This window comes from Hyperolius riggenbachi, chromosome 9 (genome assembly GCF_040937935.1).
Source record: "Hyperolius riggenbachi isolate aHypRig1 chromosome 9, aHypRig1.pri, whole genome shotgun sequence".
NCBI classification, from domain to species: domain Eukaryota; kingdom Metazoa; phylum Chordata; class Amphibia; order Anura; family Hyperoliidae; genus Hyperolius; species Hyperolius riggenbachi.
Window position 1 is genome coordinate 90,305,773 of NC_090654.1, and position 10,749 is coordinate 90,316,521.

Genomic DNA, 10,749 nt, shown 5'->3' on the forward strand with positions numbered 1-10,749 from the left:
GTACCTTTAGGATTTCACAGGTCATTTTGCGGCATTTGATTTCCAGACTACTCCTCATGGTTTAGGGCCCCTAAAATGCCAGGACAGTATAGGAGCCCTGCAAATGACCCCATTTTAGAAAGAAGACACCCCAAGGTATTCTGTTAGGACTATGGTGAGTTCATAGAAGATTTTATTTTTTGTCACAAATTAGCGGAAAGTGACACTTTGTGAAAAAAAACAATACAAATCAATTTCCGGTAACTTGTGACAAAAAATAAAATCTTCTATGAACTCACCATACTCCTAACGGAATACCTTGGGGTGTCTTCTTTCTAAAATGGGGTCATTTGCAGGGTTCCTATACTGCCCTGGCATTTTAGGGGCCCTAAACCGTGAGGAGTAGTCTGGAAATCAAATTCCGCAAAATGACCTGTGAAATCCTAAAGGTACTCATTGGACTTTGGGCCCCTTAGCATAGTTAGGGTGCAAAAAAGTGCCACACATGTGGTATCGCCGTACTCGGGAGAAGTAGTACAATGTGTTTTGTGGTGTATTTTTACACATACCCATGCTGGGTGGGAGAAATATCTCTGTAAATGGACAATTGTGTGTAAAAAAAATTAAAAAATTGTCATTTACAGAGATATTTCTCCCACCCAGCATGGGTATGTGTAAAAATACACCTCAAAACACATTGTACTACTTCTCCTGAGTACGGCAATACCACGTGTGGCACTTTTTTGCAGCCTAACTGCGCTAAGGGGTCCAAAGTCCAATGAGCACCTTTAGGCTTTACAGGGGTGCTTAAAATTAGGCACCCCCCAAAATGCCAGGACAGTAAACGCACCCCACAAATGACCCCATTTTGGAAAGTAGTCACTTCAAGGTATTCAGAGAGGGGCATAGTGAGTCTGTGGCAGGTTTCATTTTTTTTTTGTCGCAAGTAAGAAGAAATGGAAACTTTTTTTTTTTTGTCACAAAGTGTCATTTTCCGCTTACTTGTGACAAAAAATATCTTCTATGAACTCACTATGCCTCTCAGTGAATACTTTGGTATGTCTTCTTTCCAAAATGGGGTCATTTGGGGGTTATTTATACTATCCTGGAATTCTAGCCCCTCATGAAACATGACAGGGGGTCAGAAAAGTCATAGATGCTTGAAAATGGTAAAATTCACTTTTTGCACCATAGTTTGTAAACGCTATAACTTTTACCCAAACCAATAAATATACACTGAATGGGTTTTTTTTTTATCAAAAACATGTTTGTCCACATTTTTCACGCTGCATGTATACAGAAATTTTACTTTATTTGAAAAATGTCAGCACAGAAAGTTAAAAAAATCATTTTTTTGCCCAAATTCATGTCTTTTTTGATGAATATAATAAAAAGTAAAAATTGCAGCAGCAATCAAATAGCACCAAAAGAAAGCTTTATTAGTGACAAGAAAAGGAGCCAAAATTCATTTAGGTGGTAGGTTGTATGAGCGAGCAATAAACCGTGAAAGCTGCAGTGGTCTGAATGGAAAAAAGTGGCTGGTCCTTAAGGGGTGTAAAGCCCACGGTCCTCAAGTGGTTAAAGCTGCATGCACCAATAAAAACACCGTAAATGGGCAATGTACAGTATACTTCCCTGTCTGGATCCTCTCCACTAAATCACCTGTGTTTTTTTTTTTTTTTTTTACTTTGCCTCTGACATTGCCACTGTCACCCTCTAGGCCGCGGAATACAAAGCCCTACTGCTATCTCTCTGTCTCTTCCACGGAAGCACACTAGAAAGACGGAAATTTGGTCCTTTAGGCTTCAACATCCCGTATGAATTCACAGATGGAGATCTCAGGATCTGCATTTCTCAGCTGCGGATGTTCCTTGAGGAGTATGCCGACACCCCGTATAAGGTAAGAAGTGAGGGTCGGAGTCTACTTGTGTTCTAATGTGACACTCCCTATTTCCAGATATAAAGTTTAACCTCATGCAGGAGTTTGTAAAGCTGTGTTCTCTGCTGCAGGTTCTCCGTTATACAGCAGGGGAGATAAATTACGGTGGCCGTGTTACAGACGATTGGGACAGGAGATGCCTGCTGAGCATCCTGCAGGACTTCTACCAGACGCCTGTCTTGGAAGATGGCTATAAGTTCTCTGAATCTGGAGTTTACCATCAGATCAGCCCAGCCTATGACCTGAACGTAAGCTGAACTTTCTTGCAAATTAATTAATAATTACGGTAATTATCCTTTGGATAAAAGTGAAACTTTGGCAAACTCTATTACTTACTAATGGACATGGTGAGGAAGGACAAGGACCTTGGGTTGAGTGTTCTTGCTGCCTGGGTTCCCAATGGGAGAATGCCTTTCATTTCCCCTTGGTGATATAGAGACAAAAAGTAGAACATCTACAGCTGGTGCTGAGCAATAATCGTAACTGAAAATCTTCATAATCATTGCTTCGGTGGTAAATTGCTTTATGTGTCTCCTCCAGGGTTACCTGCAGTACATCCGCTCTCTTCCACTCAATGATCTGACAGAACTGTTTGGCCTCCATGAAAACGCCAACATCACATTTGCTCAGAACGAAAGCTTTGCACTGCTGGGATCCCTTGTGAAACTACAGCCACGTACACAGAGCAGGGGAGGAAGCCGGGAAGAAGTGAGTTGCGTTGTCATTTTCAGGCATATTTGTAAGATATAAACTGTGTTACTGATTTGTTGATTTTTTTAGATGGTAGAGGAAGTCGCCGAGAGCATCCTGAAAAAAGTTCCTCCTCTCATTCCTATACAAGATGTCATGGCCAAATACCCTGTGATGTACCAGGAGTCAATGAACACTGTTCTGATTCAGGAGGTTATACGGTAAGGAGCATAGCTGTGGTGTGTCAGTGTAGTGCGTCTTCTTAGTAGGTAGCGCTGAGGTCCTGGGATTAAGACTCACAGTACTCTGCAGAGGTTGCTATGGTCTCCTGCGTTTTGGTGTGTACTCTGTACACTACAGAGACATGTCTGTTTATTATACCAATCTCTCCTACTGGCTGTCCCTCAGAGGATGAAACGGAGCTCAGACTCCTAACCATCTTTCACAAAAGCTCTCCACAACCTTTACCTACCATATATTCCCTCACTAATTTCCAGATTCCATTCCTCCTTCAACATTTGCTTCACACATGAAACCCTTGTATCCTCTACTTTATTCACCTTTACTAACTTTGTCATCCAGGACTTCTCACATTCTTTAGTCCTTCTTTGGAGGTAACTTCCACATCTTGGCTTCCATGCTTTAAGCCTTAAAATCATCAAGCGCACCCTTAAAGCATAACTCTTCTTAAACGCAATCTGTCATATTACCCCTGTAAGCAAAGTACAAACCTCCAATTCATGTCACCCAGCAGGAATCCGAGCTCTATCCCTCTGGCGACAGGTCGTGTTCTATACAAATGCATCATTTGGCTGCATAACTGTACCATGGATGAACTATGAATGTGCTTATGACACCCATTATTGTCTATTTTCCTTAGAACCGCATCACAGAATATGATGGTGCTATATAAATATAGTAACATACAGTACACTTTTCTTCTAGGTATAACCGTCTCCTTGGTGCCCTCTCGCAGACTTTAAGTGACTTACTGAAGGCAATGAAAGGCCAGGTCGTCATGTCCTCTCAGCTGGAGCTGATGGCCAACAGTCTGTATAACAATTCAGTGCCTGAGCTCTGGAGGGCAAAGGTCAGAGTCTGGGTGTGACTGTAGCAACCACTACTTATATCTTCATCAGTACTGTAAGATCTTCTTTCTTCCAGGCTTATCCATCACTGAAGCCTCTGGCCTCCTGGGTAATAGATCTCCTTCAAAGGATTGAGTTCCTCCAGAAGTGGATCACCAAAGGGATCCCAGCTGTCTTCTGGATCAGTGGATTGTTCTTTCCCCAAGCTTTCCTAACAGGGACACTACAGAACTATGCTCGTAAACATGTAATCTCCATTGATACAATCTCCTTTGAATTTAAGGTGAGAAATGTAATAGACTCAACCAATGTGGTTTAGTCTACAATAGTACAATTAGGTTTTAGTTCCCTTAAAGGACAACTGTAGCAAGAGAGCTATGAAGGCTGCCATATTTATTTCCTTTTGAACAATGCTGGTTGCCTGGCTGTCCTCCTGATCTGCCTCTAATTTAGCTGTAGTCCCTGAACAAGTATGCAGCAGATCAGATGTTTCTAACATTATAGTCATGCCTGACAAGATTTGCTACATGCTTGTTTCAGGTTTTATTCAGACACTACTACAGCCAAATAGATCAGCAGAGCTGCCAGGCAACTGGTATTGTTTAAAAATAAATAAATATGGGAGCCTTCATAGCCCTCTACAGTTGTCCTTTAAACTAAGTGAGCAAAAGTCTCTCACTACTGCACCAGGACATCCTCCTAGTCCTGCAGGTGCCCTTCTGTAAGCAGTCTGACATCTGAAAACGGGTTGATGGATAAAATAAAGATCATGTGGGACTTCCAGATCCACATAGGTACTGACCAATCAACCAGACAAGAAAACAGTAGTGATGATAGATGAGGAAGTGCCAAGTGACAGAAACATCAGGAGAGCATGAGACGCTAGAGGGGTACCAGGGCCTGAAAGAGGAACTAGGTAGTGTGGAAAGCGAACGCCAAAGTGGTTCCAGTAGTGGCAAGAGCAGTCGGGACCATGATTTGTAAGCTAGTAGTTAGAACAGATCCCAAGAATATTAGAACTCTGTTCAGAAGACTGCAGCTCTAGGAACAGCTAAGATTATGTGCTGGATCATCACACTCGAAGGCCAGGGCCGTTTCTAGACTTTTTGCTGCCTGAGACAAACTTGGGAGGATGAGCCCCTCCCTTCTGCTGTGCAGGTCAAATGAAACACTGCTGCTCTCCTGCCTCCCTCCTCCTAACTCACTGTCGGACTCCTCACACAGCATAACATGCTGCTTTCCCACAACGATGACCTCTTCACCTCTCGCCCACTCTCCTCTCGCTTCTCATCCTACTCTGACGGCATGCTGTTAGTGTAAACACAGTACAAACATGCTGCCCCTGCCATCTCTGCGCCTGATGCAAATGTTTCACCTTGCTTCATGAGAGAACCGGCCCTGTAAAAGGCCCTCTGGTAGGAGGAAGACACATGCCACCCATAGGGAGAAAAGGAATAATAATTTTATTTTTTATGACCATTTGAGAAGAATGCATGCAGTTTACAATGGACACGTGAAGAACTGTCCAACAACAAGGTTAATTCTTATTTTCTTGTAGCATTGTCTTTGCCTTTTAAAGAGACTCTGTAACAAATTGTTTATCTTTATTTCTTCTATGCTATAAGTTCCTATGCCTTTTCTAATGTGGTCTGGCTTACTGCAGCTTTTCCTAATTGCACAGTAGCTGTGTTATCTCTGTTATATGATCTAATCTTCTCTCTATAGTCGGCACAGTCAGGCTGAGGCAGTCAGACTGGAATGTGCAGGGCTGCTTGTGATTAGCTAGAAGCTGTACACACCCCCTGCAGGCTCTGTGTGACTAACACACTCTGCTTAGCTGAGCCTATTAGAAGCTGGTTAGTTTGTTTGTAAACACTGCCTAAAACTGGCAATTACAAGCCAGGTTTGCAGCAGAGAATGGCAGAAACAGCACAGAGGGGACCAGGAGCACATAATGAATAGAATGGTATGCTTTTTATTGTAAGAATTTCAGAGTACAGATTCTCTTTAATATACCAGTACTTCTGCATCCCTCCAATTCTCCTGATTCAGCTCTCCTATTCCCCAGTTTTTCATTGTTTATGCATACTGTGCAGAAAATGCATTCACTTTATCTTTGTACCCTCTGCAGGTTCTGCGTAAGACCGTGTCAGAGCTGCAGCAGCGCCCCCCAGAGGGATGCTACATATATGGGCTGTTTCTGGAAGGGGCATGTTGGGACAAGACAATGATGCAGCTGGTGGAATCACGGCCCAAGGAGCTTTATACAGAAATGGCAGTCATCTGGCTGGTGCCGGTACCAGAACGCAAACCCTCCACCTCTGGGACTTACCTGTGCCCCATCTACAAGACATTGACACGTGCAGGTAAGGGACAAGGGGTGCACAAAGGGAGGTGTTTTGGGAATTTTCCGCTGATGGTTCCATCTTCAATTAACTTCAGAATACAACATAGACCTTATAATCTAGCTGAATGAAACCCTCTTCAGCTGTATCCAAACGTTCCCTTTAATAATGAATAGGGTCGTTTTGTTTTTTGTTTTTCAGTTTGCATCATACAGAAACATCAGATTAAAGGGATTCTGTTCTAAAACAAAAATACCTGTGTGCAAAAGTTCTGATGAAAGCAACGTAAAGGTGGTCATACACCTAGTCCATGGCCTCCACATTGACCATCTGATAGACTCCTCTCTGATGATCCTGCCTCCGCTTGCCGGACAACCCCATGCAAAGCCCCCCCCCCCCTTCCCCCCAGCCTCAAAAGTGGAATCAGCTCACTTGTCCATGTGAGGTCAGCACATAAGACAGGGCCGTGTGGTACAGGCACCCCCAGCGATGGACAGAAGAGCTAAAGTGGATGCACGGTGGATAAGTGAGCTGCTTCTACACTTAGAACAGGCTCAAGATGGGGGAGGGAGAGAGTTGGGGAACACATTGCATGGGGGAGACTGGCTGTGAAGTCTATATTTGGTTGCTGCTATAGCTGCACCAAAGTTAGGCGGTGTGCACCAAGAAGCCTTGCCTCGGGCCGTGAGGTCTGTTGATTATCAGAATATCATATCACTCAATCACCCAAGGGCTTTTTGAGAGAGGTCTTTCCAGAATGCGGATCAATTGTCTCAATAACTCTGTCCGGAAATGGATCAAAACCATCTATTGACGGCCAGGTTGCAGCATCAGTCTCTGCCATTATGATTGAATGGGACGGATATCGATGCCACAAATCTAGTATATTTAGCTATTTCGCTTTTATCTAATCAAATTCTGACTGAAAAAAATAAACTCTCCCAGTCTGCAGTTTATATTGATGTGAGACATTTTTGCTGGCCTTCCTGAAATAATTTTCTTGTGCACAAGCTCAAAAAAGTACTATATATACTTGAGTATAAGCCTTATTTTTGGGCCAAGAGAGTGGTGAGAATTCTTGCATTCCTATATTAAGTTTCAGATAGTTGATTATGAGGCTCTGCATTCCTTGCTTTATCTATATGGCATGAACTGTGAGGCATAGAAAAAAGAAGTCTGGCACTATAGTATTTAGTGTGCAATATGTGACACAGAGATGCAAATTCAAGGCATCAGCAGGATATGGTAGTATACAAAAAGTCATGTGACAATTCAAAAATCATACCGATGGCATCTTTGGTGGCGTCTGGGTGCAGATGGAGACAGCAGCGGTGGGTGCCAGAGGGTGCACGGCCTAACGACCGTTTCACGTGGCTTGCGCCAAGCTTTCTCTAAGGTGGATGTGCATGTTTATCTATATGTCAGCTTAAACTTTGCAACACGAGTTCTTTGCATGTCCATCTCCATTGTAGGCCTATGTTCTGGCTTATTATTGCAATCTGCTGAATGTATGCTGTTTTTCTAATGTATGGTTGTGGCCGGCCATGCTTGTGAGTGGTGTTGTGGTTGTGGCTTTTGCCACCCCGGCTTATACTCGGTCAAATATGTTTCCAGTGTTTGTTTTTTAAGGTAAAAGTTGGGGGTTGGCTTATACTCGGGTCAGATTATACTCGAGTATATACGGTAAGTTATAGCATGGAATTTTTGTTTAACCTTCCTGGCGGTAACCCCGAACGTAGTTTGGGGTAAGCCGCGCAGGAGGTTTTCTCAGGCCCTGCTGGCCCGATCTGCGTATCCGCAGAGCCCCCCCCCCCCCCCTAGACCCATGGTGCTGATAGGCCAGGCAGCGCTAAGGGGTGGATCGGGTCTCCCTTAGACGTCACGATGTCCATGACATCGGTGACTTCATCCCGCAACGTCGCCATGGCGACGGGGGAAGCCCTCCAGGAACTCCCGTTCTTTGAACGGGATTTCCTGATCGCCTATCGCCGATCAGAGGGGCTGGGGGGATGCCGCTGAGCGGCTATCATGTAGCGAGCCCTAGGCTCGCTACATGATTTAAAAAAAAAGCAAAAAAAAAAAAACGGCAGGGCTGCCCCCTGGCGGTTTTTAATATACCGCCAGGGAGGTTAAGCTACGCTAAGGAGGAACATTTTTACTGTATATAATGTGGTCTGGAAATATCAATTCCACTAACAAACAGGTTAGATATCACAGCTGCTGAAAATGATGACTCATTTTTCTCCTTGCAGGAACACTTTCTACTACTGGACACTCCACCAATTATGTCATCGCAGTGGAACTCCCCAGCAACAAACCACAGACACACTGGATAAAGCGCGGCGTGGCTCTCATCTGTGCTCTCGACTACTGATCTGATGAAGTGCCAGCTGCATTTGAGGTTTTATCTACATTTGTTAAGTCTATCTCCACGCAAAGTAAAAAAAAAATTGCCTCCGAGAAGGAAACTTTATAAACATCTCCCCAGGAAGTCTCCCTGTTGTCTGTGGCCTTAACTTGTTTGTTTGGGACTTCTTTGGTGCTTCCAGACACCTCACTGGTACGTGGGTGGCTGCCCTGTCAATCAAGGTATGTTCCATTATCATCCTCTGGTACAGATTCTTGGAAGGGGCAGAATGCATCCTTTATCTTAGAGGTGGTAGCCTGAAGACGTTCCTCGCAGAACCAATGCCAAGGAAAGAAGATGGGGAACCAGAAGATGACTCCCTGGGGAGTCAAGCAATTGTTGTTTTTGCACCACAGTTTCCTTGCTTTCAATAAGGTGCTGTAGGAGTCACTTCATACAGGTCCCTAGTGAACTGATTAACTGCACCTTAAATAAGAGGTCAGCCCATCCTTGTAAGTGTGAAGACTACATACATCAGAGCTCTGCTGTCCTCCAATAATCTGAGAACCAGCAGCTACCATTGAAGACTTGTTCACAAAGCACCTCCAGATTAAATATATTAAGAATTGTGTCTGTGATAGACACCCCACTGCATTCAGAGCAAATAATGAACAGGTTGACACTGTTCCAGGTTGTTTCTCTGTGTGCAGCTGATGAGCTTCGATGACTTTAATGGAAACTTCTTGTTGAATCAGTAGTCATAAAACGTAGGTGTCAAATTCCTCATTCCATGCATTGATTTCAATGAGAGAAATATCTCCTCGCTATTTAACCTTATCACTGTCCCGAGGCAAAGCTATGTAAGGTAAGCACAGAGGTACGCATGCTAGATCCACAAACTCTGGGTGTTGTATGTTCCTCTCCTTCTCCCCCCCCCCAGTCTTCGTAACCATGCCTTGAAAAACTTGACTTTTGGCTAAAGTCAAAATTTCTGAAAGGAAGAGGCAGGCACAATGTTCTCTCCTCTAAGGCTTTCTACTACTGAGGTATCTACTCTGAATACTAAAATTCACCTTAGGTACAATTTAAGAAATGTGAATGGGGTGGGGAAGTGGAGAGAATGGGAGGGTGATAGAAAAAAAAAACCACAGCAAGCCTGCCTCTTCCTGTATAAAAATGTGGCTTTAGCCAAAATTTTCAAGGAGTGATTAGAGACCAAGAAGGGACCCGGAGATGAATGGAAAATTCACAGAGATATTGTGGATCAGGGATGAGCCAAGCACGGTTTCATAAGTTTCTAATAGCTGCAGGAGCTGCCACCCCCCATATTTATCCAGGGAAAGGTGTGAATGTAATCAAGTGTAACTTTTCTCAACTGTTTGAAGTACAGTTACTGTCTCTCCACCCCCTGCTGATGACAGCTTTTGTTTTCTCATGCTACTGCTAATTACATCATTCACTTACTAAGCATGAGGACAAGGAATAGAGTACCAGATATTGTACCTTTAACATATCTGTGATAGCAGCCCCATACCTATATTCTGATAGATTCACTTTAATTGAAATAATGTTGGGTGGCATAAAGCTGCCATTACATCAGCAAGTTCATCTTAGTGATGGAAGCAGTTGTCATAGCAGGATGTTCCAGTTACATGTTCCTTTCACAGCTGTACAGTTAAATACTCTATTAAAATATATCAGAACAAAAGCAATTCTGTAGTTACTGTTCTGTTACTCAGGTTCTTCAGGTTTTTAACCCCTTGCCGACCGCTCCACACTGATTGGCATGAAGGCGACCGCAGCCCCAGGACCACTCAAGTCCTGGGGAAGAGTTTTGCAGGAGATTGCGCGTGCATCTCTGCTTGAATGACAGAGCTCCGCTCCGGCATCAGTCTCCCAGCAGCGATCGCCAATAGGAGACTGATAGACGGTGAAACCGCCATCTATTTACACCGTACAGCGATGTGATCTACGGCAGTGCTGTACTGGGGACAGCCGTATGAAATGGCTGTCCCCCTGGGCAGCATGGAAGTGATCTGCTGTCATAGGTTGAAGCCGATTGCGCTGATGGGGTGGGGGGTTAGGGAATTATAAAGAAAAATAAAGGCATATTTATTATTATTAAGAAAAGAAATATACAGAGGTGTTCAAAATTATTCAACCCCCACTGAAATTGAGTGTTTTGGCCAGTTTGACATTGATTGTAAGTTAGACAAATATAACATTTATAATGAAATAACCACAAATCTCTTTTCTGTGCTCACATCATTATCAGTTTCATTCAACCCCCAAGTGACATTCATTCTTAGTACTTAGTACATCCTTTTTCCAGTTATAACCGCTTTTAAACGTGAAGCATAG

General features: G+C 43.6%; 1 protein-coding gene across 1 annotated transcript in view; it reads left to right on the forward strand.

Annotated features, from left to right (window-relative positions):
• The window catches only part of DNAH1 (dynein axonemal heavy chain 1), a 117,633-nt gene extending 108,466 nt beyond the window's left edge, over nt 1–9,167 (forward strand). Inside the window, exons 72-79 of the mRNA XM_068253183.1 lie at nt 1,700–1,879; nt 1,990–2,166; nt 2,459–2,626; nt 2,699–2,829; nt 3,554–3,698; nt 3,773–3,979; nt 5,828–6,062; nt 8,294–9,167. Coding sequence (XP_068109284.1) covers nt 1,700–1,879; nt 1,990–2,166; nt 2,459–2,626; nt 2,699–2,829; nt 3,554–3,698; nt 3,773–3,979; nt 5,828–6,062; nt 8,294–8,415 — 1,365 coding nt within the window. The 3' untranslated portion in view covers nt 8,416–9,167. The remainder of the gene's footprint in view (nt 1–1,699; nt 1,880–1,989; nt 2,167–2,458; nt 2,627–2,698; nt 2,830–3,553; nt 3,699–3,772; nt 3,980–5,827; nt 6,063–8,293) is intronic.
• The last annotated feature ends 1,582 nt before the right edge of the window (nt 9,168–10,749 follow it).